At 47.5% G+C, this 24,507-nt stretch overlaps 1 protein-coding gene across 2 annotated transcripts in view; it reads left to right on the plus strand.

The window, feature by feature from the left end:
- Nucleotides 1-2,887: 2,887 nt before the first annotated feature.
- PNPLA2 (patatin like phospholipase domain containing 2) overlaps nt 2,888-24,507 on the plus strand; it is a 54,679-nt gene continuing 33,059 nt past the window's right edge. The window contains exon 1 of one of the 2 annotated variants that reach the window (XM_050952894.1): nt 2,888-3,444. In XM_050952894.1, coding sequence (XP_050808851.1) covers nt 3,258-3,444 — 187 coding nt within the window. In that variant the 5' untranslated portion in view covers nt 2,888-3,257. The remainder of the gene's footprint in view (nt 3,445-24,507) is intronic. The other variant, XM_050952893.1, reaches the window with a different exon arrangement.

Raw genomic sequence — 24,507 nt, forward strand, 5'->3', positions numbered from 1 at the left:
GAGGTGCAAACTACACGGACGCTATGGGGAACACTCTCAGCTCTTAGTACCCAAGAACCATGAGTCTGAATTTGTTCCTTGGGATATTTGCATGCTGTGTACAACCTGCCTTTGCTTGGAAACTGGGGCCACAATAGGGCTCTCCTTGGAAGTGCGAGTGATGTTCATTATTTTGAGGGAGATCAGCCCCCCACAACTGTACCCTCAATTCCATCTACCTGTCTATGAAAGTCCTGCCCTGGGCTCATGTGGGTATCAGTATGTGGAGTATGAAGCGTGGTATGATGTGTGGGGCTGGGCTGATCCGGAAGAGATTAGGTGCCACATAAAAATGACATCAGCAGGCTGGTGCAAGAATCCCAGCCAGGATGAATCAGTTTTCTGCTGGTAGAGCTCCTACTAGATAGCTTTCAGCATGATGGACTAGAATTTTGCAGGCCCCTGGAACAGGTCTGCTGGATGCACACACCAGGGACACAGCATTGCAGGAGGGTGGAGAGAAGGAATATGGAGAATAGGCATGCTGAGTGTGTGGGACAGGCACTTAGGACTTGTCTACACTGGGGAAACTATTTGAATTAAAGTAAGGTATGAACTTAAAGTGCAAGATCTATTCCGGAATAAATCCATGTGTAGACAAACTGTAAGGCAGGGAGACAGGGATGAGAACATCCATTAAAATGAATGGAGCAGTTCACAGCTTAGAACTATTTTTAGGCTTCATTAAGTGCCATGAAGAGTACTTTTTAAACTGAGAACATCCTTTGAGATGAATGGGGCCATTTCACATCTCTGCTTCCAAACCTGCAGGTAGATGTGCAGATCCCCTTCCCCATATGAGGCCCAGACCTGGGGTAGGAACTCTGGATTACCTCTCTCCTCCATCTTGATGCCACCAGCTCTTATGTGCAATGCTATGGCCCCTCCAAGCTTACCAGGGTCAGGGAGAGATGGAATTTGGTAGGTGAGTGATGGAGATGAGTGCCCAGAGGCACAAAACCAGCTTAGCAGTGTTTGTGAAGCAAATTCAGCATAATTTGATCAAATGTTTCCTAAGATGCAGCCCCACCAATATGAGATGCTCCTAATTATCAGAATGCTCTAGAGTCCATGTGTGCAGCTATACTGGCATAATAATAATATATGAAGATATACCTATCTCATAGAACTGGAAGGGACCTTGAAAGGTTATCAAGTCCAGTCCCCTGCCTTCACTAGGCAGGACCAAGTACTGTCCCTGACAGTTGTGTTTTTTTGCCCCAGATCCCTAAGTGGCCCCCTCAAGGATTGAACTCACAACCCTAGGTTGAGCTGAATGAGGTGGTGCACGTCTCCCACAGCTGATGTGTCATTTCCATGGATGAATGGGGAGGTTCAAGTCTGCAATCCTCCTGTGCTATGCAGAGCCTCTTCCCGCTCTGTTAGTCCCCAAAGTGGAATATGGAGTCTTGGGCTTCCCTCCCCTTTTCTGCCTCCAGCTGGTGCCTGTGCTCCTGCAGCTACTGCTTTTCCTTCTTCCCATAGCCCCTCCAGCTGATGTAGAGATTAACCACACCAACGATCTGGATCCTCCTTTTAGAGGGTGATGTGTATGTTTCCATGTGTGGTCATCTCACTGATGATGTGCAGGAAAATGGGGGCTGGGTAAACAAGGGGAGGCCAGCTACAGATAGGGCTGCCCAGGGGACGAGGCAAGTGGGGCTATTTGCCCCAGGCCCTGGGCCTCACAGGGGCCCCCACTAGGATATAGTATTCCATAGTATTGCAACTTTTTTTATGGAAGGGGCCCCCAAAATTGCTTGCCTCGGGCCCCCTGAATCCTCTGGGCAGCCCTGGCTATAGAGAGCAAAAGCAACACTACACACACACACACACACACACATTTTTTTTCTTTGTTCATCAGCAACACCCACAAACAATCCACCCCACAATATACACACCTCACTGCATTATCCTGTACTCCCACAATACACACACAACCCACCCCCAACTCCAAAACCCTGTATGCCCACAACATCCCCCCACTCCAAAACTACTACTCCCAGATACGCAAACCACCCCAGAATACACACACAACATGCCACAACAACCCTAACCCATCGCTCACACCACCAGAACGCTACACCCCACAAAAACACATGCACACCAGGCCAAAGCTCTTCATCCCCTTCACACACACTCCATCACACAGTCCTCAAAACACACAAGCGTCATCACAATACACACGCACATACACAGAGGTGCCTAGCTAGACTTCCTCTGGGCAGTGAGTGGATCTCTTGTCATCAGTCTGGGCCGAACGCCTCCGGAGCTGGCAGCCATAACTGCGGAGCGCACCCCAGTGAGCCACATGTGCATTCCAGATGTGCGTTCCACAGCTGCGCGCCCAGCTCCCCTTGGGCTGCCCTTTCAGAAGAGAGCCATGAAAGAGCGCTCCTCAATCATGCAATAGATCAATTTGGCACACTAGCCAGGAGAAAGCAGATCGTGAGTGTTTTCCACCACAAACCCCATCCCTCCCGATTTGCAACCCCATGGACCAGGCAGCAGCAAGTCTTGAGCAGGAGCCCAGATAGTTACACTGCCTGGTGGAAACTGCACCTAGTTGCAAAACGGGAGGGTTTCTAAACGTGTCGGCACACCGGCAGCTGCAGCTGGCGCCGGTGCCGAGCGGGAAGTCCTCCCCCAAGCATTTTTTTTCCACTCAGAAGCCTCTTTGCATAGCCCCACCCGGCGGTATAGGCTCACCCTCGCTGCCATTAGCCGTTGCAGGAGTCTCCTCCCTCCGGCCCCTTGCATTTGGCGCGGGATTGGCTGCTCCGGCCCCACCGCTGACAAGCCGGAGCCCCTCCCCTGCCAGACCCGCATCCGATATAACACTGTCACCCTCCCCTCTGTGCTGCTCATCAGGTGCAGGCAGCGGTGGGGGAGCAGGCGGAGGAAGAGGGCAGAGCAGGAAGGGACCGGCACAGGAAGGCAGGCGCAGCGCATCCATTCCCCTTTATCCCGGGCCAGGGCCGGCAAAGCCCAGTAGAATGTGAGCGGGAAGAACGACGCACGCGGATCGGGGGTGCCACAACTTCTCCTGCCCCTAGATCGCTCTTGCCGGGCTTGCCCCCCGCTCCGGTCCTCCGCTCGTATTGCCCAGGCGGGGCGCGGGGCGTTTGTCCGCTGAGGGCTTGGCGAGCCTCGGCTGCCCTCTGCCCCGTCCCCCACCCATCTCTCTCCTCCCGGACGCGCTGCCAGGCGGGGAGGCGATGTTCCCTCTGGACTCCACCTGGAGTATCTCCTTCGCGGGCTGCGGGTTCCTGGGGGTGTACCACATCGGGGTGGCCAGCTGCCTCCAGGAGCATGCCCCCTTCCTGGTAGCCAACGCCAAGACGATCTACGGAGCCTCCGCCGGAGCCCTGACTGCCACGGCCCTGGTCACTGGAGCCTGCTTGGGTGAGGAGTTCATAGCTTTGGGGTGCGCGCTGGCGGGAAGTCAAATAGCCTGTCCCCGCTGCTAGTGCAGGGCGGATCCGGCCTTATGCCTTCCCAGCCATGTAAAGTAGGGCCGGTGTGTGTGTGTGTGTGTCAACCTGGGGTTGTGACTCGCGCGTGTGTGTCATAAACGGGGGTGTGTGGTGGCAGAGGAGGGGGCGTTCATAAGCCTGCCCTGGAGCCAAGCTAGATGGGAGGTGGGCCATGAGATGGAAAAGTTTGAGATCGATTGGACAAGAGAAGGCCGCTAAGGGATCCTCTCTGTTCATCACAGGAACAAAAAATACACTCGAATATGCAAACTATTTTGCCCCCAGGCGATCCCTTTTGCTGGTAAATTCTGTGCTGCATATAAGCAGTTTTTGTTTTTGTTTTTAATGTAGAAGCTCTTTGAACCAGGGACTAGCTGTCTCTTATGGCTCCTCTTCATGGGGAAATGGAACGGCATTACTGTTGTGGAATAAGCTGTTTGGGAACAGCGCCCCCTATGGACACTTTTCTGGAATAAATGGACTATTTTTACAAGAGAGTGCCCACACGGGATCTCTTTTTCTTAAATCATATGTATCCACCTCTAGGGAACTGCTTCTCCTCTATTCTCCTTCCAAAATATTCTTTCAAGTTACTTTGTTTCTTTTTACATAAGACCGAGCAGGAGCACGGACTAAAACCAAAGAGGGACATTCCATCTGAAATGGAAAGTGAAAACACATCCATAAACAACAAGACTAATATGGGTTATGTGGATAGACTTCAGTGAAGCTGGTTTTTCACAGACCAGCTTCTGTGTAAGTGATCACTATGGGCCTGATATAGCCATGAAAACTTATACAAGGATGCCTAGTGACTATGTTGGCCCTGTAGTGAATGTCAATTTATAGTATAGTTAATGGGAGTCTTTAGGGCAGGGGTGGGCAAAGTTTTTGGCCTGAGGGCCACATCTGGGAACAGAAAATGTATGGTGGGCCATAAATGCTCATGAAATTGGGGTTGGGGTGTGGGAGGGTTGAGGGCTCTGGCTAGGGATTAGGAGTTTGGGTTTAGGAGGGTGCTCTGGACTGGGATTGAGGGTTTGGAGGATGTGAGGAGTATCAGGGATGGGGCAGGGAGTTGGGACATGGGGAGAGGCTCAGGGGTGCAGGCTCCAAGTGGTGCTTACCTCAAGCAGCTCCCGGAAGCAGCTGCATGTCCCACCTTAGCTAGGCCAAGCGGGTCTGCACTCTGCCAGGTCTACATGCACCACCTCTGCAGCTCCTGGCCAATGGGAGCTGTGGGGGTGGCTCTTGGAGTAGGGGCAGTATGGAGAGTGGAGCCCCCTGGCTACATGTAGGAGCTGGAGGGGGGCCATACTGCTGCTTCTGAGAGCTGCATGGAGCAGCCCCCAACCCTGCTCCCAGGCTGGAGCGCCGGAGCAGGAAAAGCCCCGGGTCCTGCTCCCCCGTGGGTGCTCAAGGGCCAGATTAAAACGACTGTTGGGCCGGATCCCGCCCACGGGCCCTAGTTTGCCCACCCCTGCTTTAGAGCATGTGTTGCAACGAGATTGTTTTGTACATTGTAATGCATTGATAAAATGTGGAACTTTCATTCAACTTTGTTCTAAAAAGGTACTTTTGTTATAACATCGTCACATTAGGTGGGAACTGCTGTGCATTCATGGTACTGGACTAGCATTATGGCTGTGATGCAGATTGATCAAAGCCAATTAATATAGGAAATTAAGCATGACTTTTTTTTTTTTTTTAATAAACCTGTGTCATTGTTGGACCACAGTGGCACAGGCTAAGCAAAGATTCAGCGTTCTGTAACTTCAGTGTAGTTAAAAGAAACATACTCATTGCTCATTGTCACTCTTTCCCCACCGTGTGGGGATGGAAACTTACAGCCGATGAGTTCCTAATGGCTTTGTACTGGAAGCAGAAAAGTGGCTGGAGAAAAAGTGGGGGCAGCATATAATGTGCTTATGAGTTTGGCCACCCATGCTGATTATCTGTGTCTCCAAGAAACCAGGAAATCTCTTTAAATAGAAAGGCTGACAAGGGGATAATCACCTTTTTTAAACCTGCTCTTTTGCAGTATTCAACCTTCTGCTTAGATGTTTCCTCTGGAACGTAAAAGGAAATGTAGCTTTACAGAATATCTCCTTCACAGGTGCACAAGTCAGCAAGTTTTGTTTTATTTGTGTGTGCCATGGACAACAACCAAGTGAGATCTTAGGGGGCCTTGCGGCTGTTCATTCCTGAACTGCTTATGAGACCCTATAATACAAGGTGTTCAGTGATGTTGTCAAGGCTGATTCCCCACTCTGGCACTTCAAGTGCTGAAGGTGGGGAGCCCACAAGGATATTAAAAATTAATACTGGCCACTCCAGGCTCGTATTAAACTACCAAGGTGACAGCTTCTCTCTGACCTTGGCTTGGTAAACGCTGCCACCACTGGAATGCAAAACCCCTTTTGGAACCTAGGAAGATGCACTTGGGAATTCCTTCCTGTGGGGTACCCTCAAGCCCTTTCACCCACCCCCTTTCAGGGAAGAGCTGAGAAAGGAAATTAGCTGTTGCTGCCAGCTAATTAAACAACATATGCACAAACCTCTTAGGACACCAAAAATCTGTTCTTAAAATAAAATAAAAAAAAAATCTGGAACTTAGGCTTTTTGCTAGAGTTTTTTAAAAGAGCAATTCCAAAAAATTAAGCACCCAAAATAGCTTTCTTTGGGGTTCATCTTAAAGGTTACAAGCAAACCAAAGCATCTGGGGTTAGCACAGAGGAGTCCATTAGCCATAAGAAATAAACAGAAATAACCCTAATCACATCTTTTTAAACATTCCAGATATACTCACACATTTGGGAGTTCCAAATAAGTAGTTCTAGGTATGATCTGATTTATGATTGTACCTGGCTTAAAGCTTCTCATAGCATAACTGCTCCCTGTTCCCCTCTTTCCTGGAGAAAAGCAGACACAAAGGGGAAGTTGTGGGGTTTATTTATGTATTTATTTATTCATTTTCGTTTTCTCCCCATTTTTTTTAAAGTTCTAGTCTTCCCATTGGCTCTTTTGGTCAGGTGCCTACTCAGTTTCCTTTAACTGGTGGACTTTTTTAACCTTTTACAGGTAAAGCAAGCAGAGAACAGCCACCATGAGGGACTTATAGCTAACTGGCTGGCTGGGCATCCCCGCCTCTTCATTTATCACAGATGCCATAGATAAAATGTCCAGGAAACTTTAGTCACTTGGTGGACTGGACTGCCAGACCTATATAGCTAAGAAATGCCCCATGTGCAACATGCAGCAGTATAATGGATTTTAAAATGTTATGTGTAACTAAACTGAGGAGTGTGTGTGTAATATATAATATGAGGCATATTTTGTGTTTGTCTGCGAAGAATTCAGAGATGAAGGGGTTAACAATGGCTTACAAGCATCTGCCTCTTTGTACTGAATTATCACGCTCTAAACCTGGGCACAATAAGAATTGATTCTACTCACCGTTTGTCGTCCTCTCCTTTCCCTTGACCCCTGGATGTAAGGCCTTTTTAACGGTTCTGTCTGTTCTGTGGGACCTGCTGTGGTTTTGGAGTGGGGGTCCTACATGCAATGGATCAGGCCAACTTATGTGGCAAGACCAAACCATGTTTTACGTACATTGGGGACCTGAAGGCCAGTGGCTCTCAACCTTTCCAGAGTACTGTACCCTTTCAGGAGACTGATTTGTTTTGCAAAGCCCCAAATTGCATCTCACTTAAACTGCTTGCTTACAAAAGCAAACCTCAAAATACAAAAGTGTCACAGATGGTATTACTGAAAAATGGCTGACTTTCTCATTTTTACCATAGAATTATAAAATAAATTGGAATATAAATATTGTACTGACATGTCCGTGTATAGAGCATATAAACAAGTCATATGAAATTTTAGTTTGTACTGACTTTGTACCCCTCGTTGAGAACCACAGCTATAGACTGTAACTGGTTTTCTCTCAACATGTCTACTTCCACAGTGAGGATGAGCCTAGATATAACTGCACCCTATGGGACCTTAAACACTTACTTGTTGGGAGTTTGCCAGAATGTACCTTGGGTGGGGAGTATATGGGCCATCCAAACCGCAGTCTGGGACTGTAGCCTTGCTCCTTGTGCCAGTTGCTCTGGTGGAGGGGGTAGGACTTCTTTAATCTATCACTTCCCATGGAGGAATCAGTCTAGAGAGAACTGCCACTGACAGGGATGCCCTTGATGCAGTTGCTTCTCTGTCAGCCACAACTTTGTTCAATGGCAGAACAATTAGGCCGTGTCTATACGTACAGCGCTGCAGCGGCTCAGTTGTGCCAATACAGCTCTGCTGCTGTAGTGCATGAGGTGAAGATGCTCTATGCTGATGGGAGAGAGCTCTCCCATGGTCATAACACCTCTCCCTGCCTACCTCCACAAGTGGCAGAAGCTATATCAGCTGAAGAAGCTCTCCTGCCAACATAGTGTTGTGCACACAAGCTCTTAACGTTGGTGTAACTTATGTTACTCAGGGGAGTGGTTTATAAGTTACGCCGACATAGGCTGTAGGGTAGACATAGCCTTAGATTCTACTCGGAGAATCCCATTGCCACCTATTCTGCAGGAGAACTGGTGTAAACAAGAAACTGAGTGCCACTAACTCCTGAGTACTGCGTCTGGTTCTGACACAGATTCCCTTTGTAGCCTCAAGCAAGTCACTTATCCTGTCTATCTCTATTACTACTGTTTGTATTCCGGTAACACCTACAGTATGTCAGGTGCTGTCTGCAAACAGTCCCTGCCCCAAAGATTTCATAATCAGGGACTTCTATAAACTAGGATTAATAATATTTATTTGCCTATATCCTAGGGGGCATTGGGGAATAAGTGCTGAGGAGAGACAAGCCTAAAACCAGATCCTCAGCTGGTGTGAATCAACACAACTCCATTGAAGTCAATGAAGCTAAGTTGATTTATCCCTGCAGAGAATTCAGTACCTAGAGCGAAACCCTTCTGTGTTCTGTAGGGTGGATTGAAATCTGATCTGAACTTGGCATCTCTAGTCTATTTCTGTAGCTGTGTGTGGAGCTCTGTAGGAAATGACAGGTGCTAGCTTCCTGTTAATGGGAGGGCAGAAAAGTCAGCAGAATGCAAGGTGGCTGACTCTGGTTTGCCACTGAAGGTAAAAGTGGCCATGGTGCCCAGATGGTGCATGTCCAACAGTCTCTGCACCTCATCCCTGTTGTAAACACTTGACTCTGAACTCTAGACTGTAGTTCAGGGGTTAGGCTTAGGGAGTGCGTGAACTGAATCACTAATGGGAGAGGACACAAAGGTTGCAGATTCCTGCACTTGTCAGCAAAACAGCTTTTCCTGGAACAAGCTATCAGTGGCTGCATGACAACTGCAGGAGGCTGGGTGGTAGCAGGTGCTTCAGGGTGCCAGTTGCTCAGGGTTCTAATGCTAATTGTGGCAACTGTCCTGTGGTGCTTTCTAGTCTTCAGATTAGAACACTAAGCCCTGTTTATTTGCCTGCAGATATGATTTGAGGCTATGGTACATCTGTGCCTTGCCTCTGAATTCAGCTGGACCCCATCATGCCGTGTTAAATGCTGTCTGGGCAGGGTGAGGTTCTTTGGTACGTTAGAGCATTTTACCTGATTTCATTCTGTCTCAAAAGTCCTGATCAAAGTCAGTGGAAAGACTCCTTCTGCAAGCTTCATTGGGCTTTGAGTCAAAGCCCCAAGCCCCCTATTGCCAGGCTTCTGTTAGTAGCAGCATCTTCCCAGTCTGTACTTGGTCCCTGCAGCATGTAACTATCATAGTCTCCGATTGCCTCCAGCTTGTCACTGGGTTGATTCCCCATCATTCCTGAATTCGGAGCAATTTATTTGTATTATGGTTGAGCACCAGTCAAGATCAAGGCCTCAGTGTGGTGGGTGCTGTACAAATATGGAACAGAGTCCCTGACCAAAGACCTGTTACTTTAAACAGGGGCAAGGTGCCACAGGTGAGTGAGGAACACAAGGCAAAGACAAGGGTGATAGTGGCAGGAACACAGTTGTGTATATTAGCTCTGTGTGCAAATAGCTGTAGGTAGAATGAACCACTTTTTAAAATGTAGCCATGTCTGGGTCAGAGAGGAGAAAGCTGCTTGGTTTTAAACAGTGGGGAAGTGAGATAGGGCAAACTTGGATATGAACTCTAGGGCAGAACTCTGTTCTTAGTGCCATGGACTCATTAAACTGGGGACCTTCCCTACTCTTCAGTAAAATCTCTCCTGACCCCCTTTGAGTGACATATAACCATCTCCAATATTCCCGTTGCATAGCTGATAGATCTGCCTTAGAGGGATGACTGGCAATATCAAACTCTTCTGGAATTTGAACCTGTGGTTCTAGAGAACCTTGGCATTTTAAACCTGATGCTTAGACCAGCAGATCATCCCTTCTGGCTTATGTAACCTATAATGTCCATATTCCTGTAACCTGCAACTGCTCTCCTGTAGAGAAGCATAAAGAAATGCAGATTGGCTCTGCTAAATCAGCCACTTTTTCAAGGAGGAGGTGGGTTTATTGTACTCTCCTGGCTACCACGAAAACACGTTATCAGTGGGAGCCTCAATGATTCACCTGAAGCATAAATCAGCTGTGATACTATCAGCAACTGCCATAAAGCATGTGAAGACATCACCAGTAATGAGAATCCTGCATACACTGCTGTGAGCCAACATAGAGGAGGCCACAGATTTATAAGCAGGATAATATTGTTTGCTCATGACATTCTTTAAGAGGTTGTCCTTAGGTTAGAGGCTATACAAAGGTTTTATTGGTGTCATAGTTAAGACCTTTTGTCCCAGTCTTGATCTGGGACTAGGCAATGGCTATTTGATGTTCAGGTATATGCGCTCAGGCGATAACACAACAAGCTGTCATGTGACCACAAGAAAGAACACTGCTGAACACCAGAGACCTTTGTGGGGGCAGCACATTTTTCTTCTTTCTGCTGAGGTTCACTGAGGTCAATGGACAATAATAACCCCTTACTAAAAAGGACACCTAGGGAGTTTGTTCATAGAGTGCACACACAATGGCTTATCAACAGACAGCAGAGGTTACTATGTGTGTGGAAAATGTTGGCCCAAATCCTCTGTTAATATAAATAGGCAAAGCTGCTCTGAAGTCAAAGTGACCCCCATCTTACATTAGATGATGTCTGGCTGGTGAAGTGCAGATTGGGAGGCAATAGTCTATGACTTTCTGTGCAATCATGGAAAGAGGAAGGGAAATGGGACAGCCTGAAGCCATTTCTGCCTGAAAAGGAGATCCCCACCCAAGGTACAAATTGCGTAGTTGTGGCATGTGGACAGCTTCTTAAGATACTGGGAAGAACTTGTATGGAAATCTGTAATTGTGCATGGGGCAGGGCCCCTCAAACTTTAATTAGCTGCTATGGCCTTGTTTGGAAGAACTGCCACCTTGCATCTACCTGAAAATACTCCATCGGTTGTTCCCCCGCCCCTTTTTTCCTTTCCCAGCAATCAGTAGAACATACTCCAGAATCAGTAGAGGTGAAGCCCTGAGTCTTAAATTATGATGGTATGATGCATCCACACAGGCACCATCTGCATGCCATCAAATCTGTCAGTTGGCATATATATTTGGCTTGCAGACTGACAGTTTCCCTCCCACCCTGGTTCCACAGGTCCTGCACTTGCTGCACCCTCACTAGTCTCCCCAGCTGAAAAAAGATGACACCAATGATGATAGATTCTCATTACTTGCTCACCTCTAGAGAAATCCTTTTGAGATCCTGTGAGGCCTGCTTATAATATGGAAAGTCTTTTTTCTTTTGCCATTAGCCACTGCTAATGCATGTCAGGTGAGCATTTTATCTGAAGGGAAATGGTAATTCTATTTCATTGACCTTTCAAAGGATTATGTCAAGACTGGGCTCCTCCAGACTGAATCAGTCCTTTTCTCCCCCAAAATCTCTTCTGAAAACTTTAGGCTTGTGAGCTATGTGTGTCTGTCTGTTTGTCCAGTAGCCAGTTGGACCACTTCCTCTAAATTGGGTGACTCAACCACATTCACTTCCAAAGCACTGGGTTTGCAGATGATTGTGGTTGGGCTTTTGCCTTACACTCCCTCTCCACTCAGCTCAGACTCTCTGGGCCTGACTCTCTTGCTGCCTTGCGTCTTCTGTCATTTACACACCTGCAAAGTGGGTGTAATATACCTGACCAGCATGAGTGAGTGAAGCCTTCTGATGTAGATGCGTATTGCACAAACCCCATACAGCAGTAAGGGACATGCAAGTGGCAAAGCAGTGGAGAATCAGGCTCTCTGTTCACTTGAGCTGGCAGGGTTTGGAAACTGACAAGAATCCTACTGTCAAAGAGCACTATCTTTGGGAGTTTCAGCACCCCCTCAGCTCACAAGAATGGAGCAAAGACAGTGGGTGGCATTATGTGTATGCTGCTCCCCAGGCAAAATACAGCTGATTCCTGAATGCTGAGCCTGCTGGCATCCTGTCACACTGGTGGTTTTTCTTCATAGCCTCTAAACTTGCCCACTTCTGTAACCTTTTGGCTCCCTCGCTCCTTCAGTTGCTAAGCATGCCTGGTGGCACAGAAGGGAGGGGAGCTGGATTGTAGCCTAGGATCTCCCAGAATCCTGGAGATTTGGGAGTGGTCACTCTGTAGCACTCTTGTCAGGCTGTCTGGCTTGTCAAGCAGTAACAAGTATATTAAAGGGGTTGGCTGATAGTTTCTCCTTCCTCATCTTTTTTTTTTTTTTTTGTTAACTACTCTGTGGCTTTTGTGGGTAAGCTTGATCCTGTTGGAAATTTGTTAGTCTCTAAAGTGCCACAAGTACTCCTGTTCTTTTTGCGGATACAGACTAACACAGCTGTTACTCTGAAAAGTGATTAGAATGTCCTGTGATGACCTTTCTAAGATGGCTTCTGGAAGGGAGGCATTAATCCACTCAATTAGAACTTACATGTGATGCTGAGGCCCGGCCTGCCAAGACACCTCTTAACAAAATCAACCTGAAGATTCTCGCTCCGATTTCCCGGGCAGAAGAATAAAAAGAGGTCTGTCTGATCATGTTAAAGGCTGGTCCTATTGGCATCCAGGAGGTGGGTGGGCGAAGCCCGCCCACTTCTAAAGGACCTCCCCCCAGCCTAAGGGGAGGATCCACAGGTCTGCAACACTAACTGATTTCGTGGGACAACTAATGAAAAAAACAGGATCGGGAGTGAAGTCATAGGGCTAAACGAAGGGAACCTAATGGGGACACCGAACAGAACCCCGGACAACGCCCACTGCTCCTTGAAGGCATCAAGGGAGCCAGTGGACGCCACCAGAGGAACTCTGCTCGGATGCGTGAACAGACGGAGGAGCAGAAATAGGCCCCACAGTCGCAGGAAATCCCGTATGATCAAGGCTGGTCCTATTGGCATTCAGTGGGGGTGGGTTTGCCCGCCCACTTCTAAAGGGCCTCCCTCCAGCCTAAGGGGAGGACCCACAGGTCTGGGACACCAAGTAATTACGGGGGACAGCTAATGAAAAAACAGGATCAGGAGTGAAGTCATAGGGCTAAATGAAGGGAACCTAATGGGGACACCGAACAGAACCCCGGACAACGCCCACTGCTCCTCAAAGGCTTCAAGGGAGCCAGTGGACGCCACCCAGAGGAACTTTGCTCTGATGCGTGAACAGACGGAGGAGCAGAAATAGGCCCCACAGTCGCAGGAAATCCCGTATGTTCAAGGCTGGTTGTGGGCACAGCCAACAACTTGCAACATCTGTTCACAGTACTGCGCAGGCTGCATGGAACATGTTTCTGTGGAAAGTGATCTCCAACTAAAATGCCTAAACAAAAAGACATTGATGTGATCCCAGCAGGGATTAATTAGGGCAGGTAACTTGCCTGGTCTAATCAGTGCCTGGAGGGGTGAGGTGTGGAAGTCTGTTGCCATTGCATTTCAGGTGCAGCCTTCTGGGGCTTTGTAACTACCTGTGATCAGACTGCAGGAGGGGGGAGTCTTTTAGCATTTCCTGGATCCCAACAGGATCAGACTGCAGGAGCTTCAGGCTCTTAAAGGAATGATCCCCAAACTATGAATGGAAGAGTAGGGACTTCACTCCAGACTGGTCTGTTGGGAGGCCAGTCTGAGGAGCTCTATAATTAGAAGCTCATTGCATCCTGCTGGCCACTTCCCATAGCCTACAGCTACATTACTCATCCTCATGATGCAAAGGATCACTACAGGAGGATGACTCTTCTCTGCCTCCCCACAACATGGCTAAGGGATTTGGATGCAGATCTCTCTCCAAGTCATGGTTTTCCCCTCTTAAGTCTTGGACCTTATCCGTGCTGGGAGGTTTGCCTTGATTCCAGCCAAGGCCAACCAGTTCAGTGGAGCAAATACTTACTGTTGTTACTGTGAAGCATATCTGCTGTGATGGAACCAGGATGAGCTGCACCAGCACAAATAGTGGCTTTTCCCTGCCTGTGCCGGTGCAGGTGTAGCTGTCGTCATGGCTGCAGTCTGGCAAGTGCCCAGTGTATAAAGCCCTGGTGAATGTGTTTTGAGCAGCCATTTTTCCAGAGCCTTGGTTGAGTGAGAAACCTTGATTATTGTTCCTTGCTGTGAAGCAGAAGGGAAAATGGGTTCACACCACAAAGAGTCTCTTGGAGTTTTTAAAGACCCCTATTTGGAAGTAGGATTTGACGGCTGCAGCATCATTTGGAGCTTTAGCATGGTGCAATGTCTTGGAGACTTTCTCCCCTGCCAATTATCATGGTTGAGGAGTGTGCAGAAACTGATGAAAGATTGTAATGATTAGGTGAGCCCTTCAGCAATCCCCAAAGCAAGGCCAGCATGACCTGCCCCAATTCACTTCTTAGTGGGGTCTCTGGATGCAGCTTATTTAGGGCTTGGCTACACAGGAAGGTTATGCTGGCATATGATAGGGTGTGAATTTTAAGCCACAATAGTTAAATTAGTATAACTCCCTGTGCGGATGCTCTTATTCTGAAAGAAGAATGTGCGTGGAAGAGCTACCAGTATAGTTCTATTCTCCCATGTTGACAAGCCCTAAGTCTCCTACAATACATGCATGTACAGAGAAGCCAATTCCAGGCACATTCTTGGCTCCATGGGGGCTCTGCTCTGCCTGGCTAGACTCTCTGCTGTCTAACTCCTCAGGCTTCTATCCTGTTTAACAGCCTTGTAGGAGGAGCAGAGGGTTTGCTCTTAAATGGGGCTGCATGCTATGCTTTGTGACCAGTACACTCAGATCTCAGTTGGTTAGAAACATCAGTCTTTCTCTTTTTTTTTTTTTTTTTTTTTTTTTTTCTTTTGTGCCCAAGAATCAGCAGCTTGTGGGCCATGGTGATAATCTTACCTTCACCTTTGGGTATTGTAGTATCAGGACCCCAAGAGAACCTGCTATCCTTTCAGCCCTTCCTCCCCACCTCCATAAATAAATTCCATGTGGAAAGGTATTCCTCGCAAAGCTAAATGTGTCCCTGGTCTCCTCCAAGGGTGACTGAGAGCAAAATTTCTCATTATGACTTGATTGCTGTTAGTTTGCCCTGAACGACCTAATGCCGCTGGAGAAAAGTTGGCTGGTGTAAGGTTGCCTGTAATGCATATCCACACGATAGAAGGGCAAAGAGGACATAGCAAGCGGGGCCATAACGGGCACAGAGGCAGGCACTTTGCATAACATAAGGTGGCTGGCATAGAGTGCCAACTGGAAAAGCTGATCTCTTGTGCACAGAATGTGCTTGGAGCCTAACACACTGCTCCTTAAGGGTCCTGTATTTTCATGAGAGAGAGAGAATATAATATAATATACACACACACAAATTTTCTATGCTCTTTGCCATCTTTTATCCTAAAGATAAATGATGCAGATTGTGTACTCTTAGTGTGTATGAAAACTGTAACCCCCCTTGTCTCCTTCAAACATGTAGTTATCTGAAGGATACTGTCTTCTGTGTGGTAGTCCTGGTACAGTGCTAATTAATGAGAATTGGTGCAAGCTCTTGAAGTCTATTGTTCTTAATGTGGTAGGTGCTGATCTTGGTTGGGAGGCTCTAGCAAAAGGAGACCTCTGTACATGCACATACTAACGGACGAGTCCTTGTGCTAAAGAAATTACAGCCCCTAAAGAGACTATTCAGACACAGGAAGCATTACTAGCCCCCTTTTTATTGAGATTAATGACTCTCCTGAGTCACAGTGAGATTAGTGACTCTCCTGAGCTCACAAGAGACTCTGTAGCAGAACTAGGAATCGAGCACAAGTCTTCTCAGGCCTAGTTCAGTGCTTTAGGCACAAGTCCATCCTTTCTATCTGGGGAACACGAATATTTTTTTTCCTTTTTTTTTTTTTTTTTTTTTTTCCTCTTCATTCAATGGGATTTGGGTTAGGCTGCTAATCCCTGGGATAGATATATTTTTAAACCATGACCACATGGGCCTGGGTGGGGTGGGAGGAAGAATGGCCAGGAAAGTAACTTAACTCGCTTGGTAATCGGACACAGCCAGCATGACTCCTGAATTTGTGCTCATCCCTCGTGGTCTAGTTGTTGTTAACTCCCCAGACCCAGTCAGTACAGGGCCCTGATCTCTACAGAAGCAGTTTGGTTTTCTCCAGTCCGAGTGAGTGACAGGAAAAAACGAGCTGATAAGGGCTGATTCTCATCAGCTGACGAGGGTAGAAAAGACCTTTGTCCTTGCTGCTTTCCAAGGCAGATTGCCCTGTGAGCTCTGCAGGGGTGGAGGTGGGCATGTGCTGTGTGTAGTAGTTCTGCTTCCCCTGGGGTTTTGAGGCTGCATCAAATCTGTCAAGTACTCGGTGGATTTTTCTGTGCTACTGTCTGCCCCTGAAAATGGGCACAGACTGACTGCTGCTGCTTTGCATCTCTCCTGCCTTGAAATGGACATAGAGTTTTTGCAGAAAGGCTGTCCGCTTTCACTGCAGCTTCTCGAACAGCTGCACCAATGCCACAGGGCAGACACCCAGCTGTGTAAATCCATGCAGCTTGGCTGACTTACACCAGTTGAAGAGCTGGGCTTAGCTTTTTGTGTGTTGGGCTTTTTCTCCCAAAGCAAAACTCCTCTGTGTCATAACCCTATTGCATCTATGCCTTGGAGCGAGAGCATGTAGCTGATATCTCCTATAGTGGAGGTGCACCAGTGTGACACAATTGTACCAGGACACTAGCTTTCACTGTACTGATATTAGCTTGTCCTGCAGACCTGTCAGCTGAGCACCTGATTCTTCAATGCCTCCAAGCTTAGGTAGTCACTTAACCCCATGTGAAGTGGTGTCACCCACTAGTGAGTTAGAGTGGTAGCATTTTTACCTGTACCTGACACTCATTGAATGAAATGAGAAACTAGTCCAATACACTGGTAGTGCAACATCATTGGTTTTAGTTGAGTTGCTCCAGATTTGTACTGCAAGAGGATTCCCACTTTGCCCTGTGTGTGGTCATCTATGCCTGTGCAAGGCAGTAGCAAATCAGGCCATTAACTCCCCTGGAGTTTGTGTGTGTGTGTTTGTCTCCTGTCTTCCCGCTTCTGGCATTTGCAGCAGGTATGCTGTATGAGGGTGTCATAAACAGATAGTTACGGGTTAATGCCTCTTTTACCTGTAAAGGGTTAAGAAGTTCAGTAAACCTGCCTGACATCTGACCAGAGGACCAATAAGGGGACAAGATACTTTCAAATCTTGGTGGAGGGAAGTCTTTGTTTGTGCTCTTTGTTTTGGGTGTTCTTCGCTCTTGGGACTAAGAGGGACCAGATGTCCATTCAGGCTCTCCAAATCTTTCTGAACCAGTCTCTCATGTTTCAAAATTGTAAGTAACAGCCAGGCAAGGCAGATTAGTTTTATTTTTGTTTTCTCAACTTGTAAATGTCCTTTTTTTCTGAGAGGATTTTACCTCTGTTTGCTGTAACTTTGAACTTAAGGCTAGAGGGGGTTCCTCTGGGCTATACGAATTTGATTACCCTGTAAAGTATTTTCTATCCTGATTTTACAGAGATGATTTTTTTTTAACTTTTCTTTCTTTAATTAAAAGCTTTCTTTTTAAGAACCTGATTGATTTTTCCTTGTTTTAAGATCTAGGGGGTTTGGATCTGTGTTCACCAGGGAATTGGTGAAGCCTCTCAAGGCTGCCCAGGGAGGGGAAGGTTTTGGGGGAGGACAAGAAGTGCTCCAGACACTGGAATTTCTGGATGGTGGCATAGTTACCAGATCTAAGCTAATAATTAAGCTTAGAAGTGTCCATGCAAGTCCCCACATTTGTACCCTAAAGTTCAGAATGGGGAAGGAACCTTGACAGAGGGTCAGCAAAGAAATGAGCATTGCAGTGCACTGGGCGTGCAGCTCCTGATTGATCACATCTCCTATAGATGCCACATGGCAGAAAGTTCTGATCTCTCCTTAACCCAGGAGCTGGGATCAGAACAGAATCTTCCCTTGTGCTTAGTGGGTTTCATTCTGTCCCCGCATCAGAGCGGTTCCACTGAATCCTGAAGGGTTGCCTGCAGAGAGAGGGCTGAAGTTGGTTCTTTGGTATGTCTGAATAGAGAGGGTCAGTCTTATTTAAAACCGCCCCTTTCTGTGCTTTGTTTTACCATGCCAGCATCTCTCTAATGCTGCCTTGCTGATCACCATATTGAGACTTACATAAGGGAATTATCTTATGATGAAAGAAAAGATGATCCAGGCTGGTGTAACTGCTTTAATCCCAATAGCAACAAAGCAGAATGATCTTGGCTGCCAGTCTGAGCTAAGCTCTTCTCTGCCCCCCTGCTCCATAGTGGCTCCCTTATACATGGCTTGGCATAGGCAAGTATTTCAGTGCCTCATGCAAAGGCAGTAGTGAGTCAGACTGCTGCCCGCATGGCTTACGAGTGCTGTGCAGTGCCTTGGACTTGCCCCACTTGCCCCCCCCCCCCCCCGGGCGGCCCTGTCGGTAAAGGGGAAGAACCAGCTCAGCCAGTGCAGGCCGAGCCCAGGAACAAGAGAGTTGATTCGGGAAGGAGGTTCCCATGAGTAGCCGCAGGACTTATCAGTGACAGGGTCTCAGGAGCAGGACACTGCAGAGAGCCCTCTTGCAGAAGGTCTAAGTTCGTGGGCTGTGGGAGAGGAGTTGGAGCAGTCTGGAGAACTTTCAGAGGCATAGAGGCCCTGGAAGAGGGGCAGAGGAATTGAGGTAGGACTGTTTGACTCTCTGGTGGGCAGCCTGGAGACAGTACCTGGAGTGCAGCTGAGAACTGCTACATTTTAATCTGTTTTACGTTGTGGTTTTGAGAATAGTCATAATCTGAAGGATCTGCTGATAGTTGCGTCTATACTAAAAAAAATATGCCCAGAAGCAGGGCTAGAATTGGGAGGGCTAGAATTGGGATGGTAATGTTGCTGTCTTCGGCCGAGGAGATGAGTCAGTTTGATTGGTGGTAGAGAAGATAGGGAAACACAGTCAGCTCCAGGGACTGTAGGAGAAACTGAGGCAGTATTTGTCTGTCTCCCCAGAGGAGGGCACCCTGGTGGGGAGAAGTCTGCTATAGAGGGTAACCATACTTGCTTATTTAGATAGGGGAACTGTAACAGATCCCTTGTTCTGCTCTCACTGGAAACTAGAGGGAAATGAGCCTAAAAATTCAAGGAAAAAAGCAGGCTATTATTTATGGCCTATGGCCAGGCTTTCTAGGAACCGTCCTTCGCGGAACTGTTTGTACAGTGCTATATCTGAGTTCTGCACAGGCCCTCTGACGAATGAAGCATTTACTATAGGAATAGCTGACTGTGCAACAAGGCTGACCTATGGATTGACCTTGAGGGTCTGTATTTCTTATGTCTACAGTTTAGAAAAGCCTCCTTTCCCATATGCTCATTGGGAACAGTCAGTCTATCACCATCTCATTAACAGGTGCCAAAGCAATGGGGTGGGGTGGGGTGTGGGGAGGGACTGAATCAATTAAAAAAAAAAAAAGAAGTCCCAAGAAACACCTTGTACTAGTATGACACTCCTTAACATGCTTGGGTTTCATAGGTGTGATAATACCAAATGCCAGCAAAAGGTTCATGCTATTTCTAACTCCTCTGACAGGACTCTGGAAATATTATTTTAAATAGTTTATAATGTAAGGATTTATACAATTTCCAGACAGCAAACAAAATTGAAAAGGTGTAGAACACTAATGCCTGTGAGAAATCCGACACTCACCCCTCCACCCAAACAAGATACAGTACATGGTTCTGGGATGCAGGAAGCAGTCGCTGCAGAAAAGCCATGTATATAACACTCGGTATCATACAATCCCTGCTCTAGAGATGGGAAAACTGAGGCAGACACAATAAGGGATACATTGTTTTCAGGTGATCTGCTGCCTGGTCTTCACCTGCAGATGGACCAAAAATACACATGTGGGTGCTGTGAGCACCACCCCAGCCCCACATGTACAGTACACTGCAGGTGCAAACCCCTGATAATTCCACTGTTCTGCATATGCAGTTGTTAGTATAGATACAGGTGTCTGTTCTTGTGAAATGCAGGTGTAAGCGTGTGCACATGCCTGGGGGAGGTTAAGGCCTGACAACCTGGCCCTCAGTGACATGTCCAAGGTCATGCAAGTATCTGTGGCAGAACCAGGATTGGAACCCAGTTTGCCTCCCTTCCCCTTCTGGATTCCCTAGCTTTAACCGCTGTAAAACATTGTAAAAAGTCCAACCAAATCCACTGCTTCTCGCCCTAAGGCACCCAGGAGAAAGTGACAGCAGGAATAAAAGCAGCAGGGAGAGCCTGCAAGAGACAGCTAATGAAGGGGCTGCACTCTCCCAGTTACACTGCAGTGTGATTCCCTGGGTTACTGTATGAGAGGCAGAAATGGCTTAACCTTGGAATTCAGGGAATGGTTCTGATGCTGTCCCTGGATCTCTTGTCAGTTGCAGACTTGGCTTCATTTTATGTAGGCACAATTTTTTCCTCCCCGAGCTATCTGTTGGGGGCAGACTGGCTGGGCCATGTGAGCTGTTGGTGGTACACAGTGTGAACATTGTTTTCCTGTTGATGAGTACAGGAAAGGGGAAGTGGCTTTCAAAACAAGTTTAAAAATATCACCAGCTGTGACTTCTCTTCTCTTCCTTCCCCTTCCCCCAAATCCCAGGCACTGCCTCAGCACAGGGGGCTAGGCTAGATGACCACTCGAGGACCTTTCCGGCCCTAAATTTCACTTTCACACAGAATCACAGAGAGTCTGGTTCTCAGCTCTGTTTCCTGCTAGCATGGATGTATCCTTGAAGGGCTCCTTAACATAATTCCTGTCCCATAGGGATGTACTGAGCACATCTCTTGGGTCATCTCCTCAGCTGGTGTAAACTGGCTTAGCTCCACTTGCCTCAGCTGAAGATCTGGACCTTGGCTCCTACCACCTCCTGGGGCAGGTGGCAGAAATCAAACTGCTCCATCAGTGGATGTTAACAGTGACAGAAAGCAAAGCAAACTATGATGATGATCTTCCACAAGCAGAATTTACTAACTGTCCCACCCAAAGCAAATGGAACTCTTCTTTAATTTGCAGCCATGCAAGGTACTTATAAGTGATGAACAGAGACCATTCTGGCAATCAAGCTGCCCAAGGAAAAGTTCCATAAGCCAATCTTCTCTTCCTGTGAAATTCCCATGTTGTTGATTTGCAAATCCTGTTGCTGTGAATCTTGTTTACATCTCAAGCTGGCCAAGAAATGGTTTTCCAGTCCCTGGAGAGATTGAGATTTCAAAATCTTTCCCCATCCTGAATCTGGATGAAAAGTCAATCTTAAAAATTTTCATGAACCAATCCAAAGAATTTCTGGTCAGGTCAATCAAAATGTTGTTTAATTTCACCTTCTTGTTTTTCACTTTGTTTTGAAATTTTAGGTTTTTTTAATACTAAAGTCACTTGGAACTGAAAAAATGTTTTATCTCATGTCAAGATAGGATGTTTGGAAACTTTGACTCGGGAGATTCATTGCAATTGACCCTTTCCCATCAACAGTTTTGGTTTGACAGATTAGTATTCTGATTTCTAGCTGCTGCTCAAAACCCCCTCAGTTGGAAAATTCCAGATCAGCTCTGTTTAGAACATTTTAAATGGAAACATAACCATCCTAGTGACAACTGGGGAAATAGCATGTAACGCTTACCATCAGTATTCAGAAAGCTGGTGAGTGTAACAACATGGACCCCCATGTGGAGTGAGCAGAGCACAATTCAGTTCTACATCGTTTGCTTCCAGGGGAAAAGCAGACAAACCCTCCGAAAAGTTGCTCTGAGCAGGAGAGAGAGAAGGGGAAAGTAGTGGAGACGACCTGTAATGCTTCACCAGAACCAGGGAAGGCAATAAGGCAACTCCTGTAATTCTGGAGGACGGGTCTGCTTTGGAGGCAGGGGGTGGGCAGCAGGAGGAGAACATACATTCTGCTCCTTATTACGAGAGGCTAATCAGGGAAGTTGGGAATGTGGACATCTGATCAGACCCTCTGTTACGGTGTCTGTACTACAGCAGCATGTAAATGGGGCCCTGATCTTGGTTGGGACTTTGAGTGCTGTGTACACACGTTGGAAGGCAGCACCTGCCCTGAAGAGTTTATATTCTAAATAGCCAAGGAAGATCATAGTGTTTGACTAATGTCCCGCTGCTCATGCTATTCCCTATGCAGAGGAGAACTCACTTGAATGCTCTTGGTGACCGTAGAGTGACGGACTGACAGCAGTTCTTCTGCAGGGGTAAAGCCAAGGGCAGCAAAATGGGTCTGAGTGTATTAGAAATGGTAAAGCTGCACCCAAACTAGCCATGCTGGTGCCTAGCACTGGTGTTGGCAGAGGTGGAGGGGCTAGCATAGGCCAATCTCTGGCCTGTCCAGCACTGCCCCTGACTTCATGAAATGCCTGAATTCTATCTGAAGTCCTTAAATCTATCTTGAGGGGCTACTATCCATTTCTAACCCCCCCCCCCCGGGGATGGGTGACAGGCAGAGAGGGTATTACAGAGCCATCCGTTCCTCACTCTTTAGCCTCATCCTTTCTGGCTACACTGGAAACCAAGCACAGTGATGCCATAAACTTTTCCTTTACTGGTGGTTCTATCCAGTGTCAAATTGCTTCTCCACCCAAGTCCTAAGTTCATGCTCCGTGTGCGCCAACTGCTCTAGCTAATGGAACAGGAATGTCCCTGGCATAGAGTGGTGCTCTTTATACCGAGTTGGAGCCTTTCCAAGGAGAGCCACAACTGACAGCAGGAATGGCTTTAGGCTAATGTTAAATCTCGTCTTTCATTCTCCTGGACACTCTGTTCCTATCTTTTTATTTGCAGTCATTCTTCCATTTTGTTTTTTATTCACTTAAATATTTTGCAGGTTAAATGTACTTCTCTGATTAAGAGAGCAGATGTTAATTAGGTCTGGTGACGCTTTGCTTTCTTTAGTACTATGCCATATGCCCTTGATTCAAGGTGCTGCTTTTAGGCCATTTTCAGCATTAGAACTGGAACTATCATCCCCTTTCCCCACCCCAAACCATATTGCAGAAGTGTAGTTAGATTGTCCTTAACCCCTGGTAGTGTGCTTGGTCTCACTGGAGAGCATAGGCTTGTAGGCTCCTTTATATCTCTGTAAAATAGCTTTCTTCTACTCTTCCATTTCCTTTTCCCCACTTCTCCTGGCAGCTCGAGGCCCAGTTCTCTGTTGTCTTGTGCACTGTGTTCCTTTACTCGCCCTTTGTGCTAATGTGTGAATGACCACACAATGTGCTGGGCAATGGGGACTTCTGGTATGGAAGTGGGAACCAGACTGCAGCAGCTTCACAGGTGGTGGGGGTCTACACCATGTCTAGCTATATTGTAACTTATGTGGAATCAGGTTTGGTGTAGCTGGGAATCAGGCTAAGAACAAGCAGACCAGCCCCACAGCTAGTACTAATTCACCCCTTTGGAAGCCTCTACACAGAGGCTAAGGTCTAAGCGGGCCTGGAAACTGAAATATGGCCTTTCCTCAGAGCTGATTCTGCCATGGCACAGGGATATTTAGGACATCATTCTCCAGGGCTGTCAGTCTGGCACTTCTCAGGTGCTACCATCTCCTGGGATTCCAGTAGGCAGGTGCTGTTCAGGAGCATTCAGATTTGCACAGAGGACCAAATGAGGGTGTTAGGAGGGTGGTGGTGGGGAGGAGTTTGTTTATAACTACAGCTAGTCCAGTTTTTTTTATTGACCTCTCTTTTAGTGGAAAATGACTTTTTCATGAGACAGACTATCTACATATGTCCATAGGCACAACCAGCAGCAGACAGAAGTGGCTTACAGGTCAGGTTGTTCTATACCAAGACCCACTGAAATCCAAGGGAGCCTGTAATGGAGCAACAACTCACTGCTGCAGTGCCTCCTGCTCGTCATCCTGGGCATTAGCTCTGTACACTTAGGAGCGCCCTCTGCAGGCCGGTGTCTCGCTTGCCACCTGCCCTGGTGTCCCTCCCAGATCCCTGTGTCCCTTTTCTTGGGGTTCTGCCCCCTGCAGTACCCCACAGTCTTGCTGGGTCTCCCCTCCCTGGGGACCTCCCCAACCTGCTATCCCCATTTCACCTCAGTCTTTAGCTACTGCCAGTCACCATCTAGCCTCCGCTCACTGGGGCGGACTGCAGTATAATTGCCACTCATCATTGGCAAGGAGGGTTTGGATCTGCTGCCTCTACCTACCGTTAGGCTGCCCCTCTGCAACCCCAGTACCTTCTCAGCTTTAACAAGGCCTGCAGCCTGGGAGTTTTCCAGGCCAGAGCTCCCCAGCTCCTCTGGCCTTTCCTCAGCCACCAGACCCCTCCCTCTCAACATTCAGAGAGAGACTGACTTTTTATAGGGCCAGCTGTGGCCTGATTGAGGCATGACCCCAGCTGAGGCTGCTTAGCCAATCAGCCTTTCCCTAGCCACAGCCCTCTCCAGGGCTATTCTTAACCCCTCTGGGCAGGGGCAGGG

The sequence above is a fragment of the Gopherus flavomarginatus genome, chromosome 5, assembly GCF_025201925.1.
Source record: "Gopherus flavomarginatus isolate rGopFla2 chromosome 5, rGopFla2.mat.asm, whole genome shotgun sequence".
Taxonomy (NCBI): Eukaryota; Metazoa; Chordata; order Testudines; family Testudinidae; genus Gopherus; species Gopherus flavomarginatus.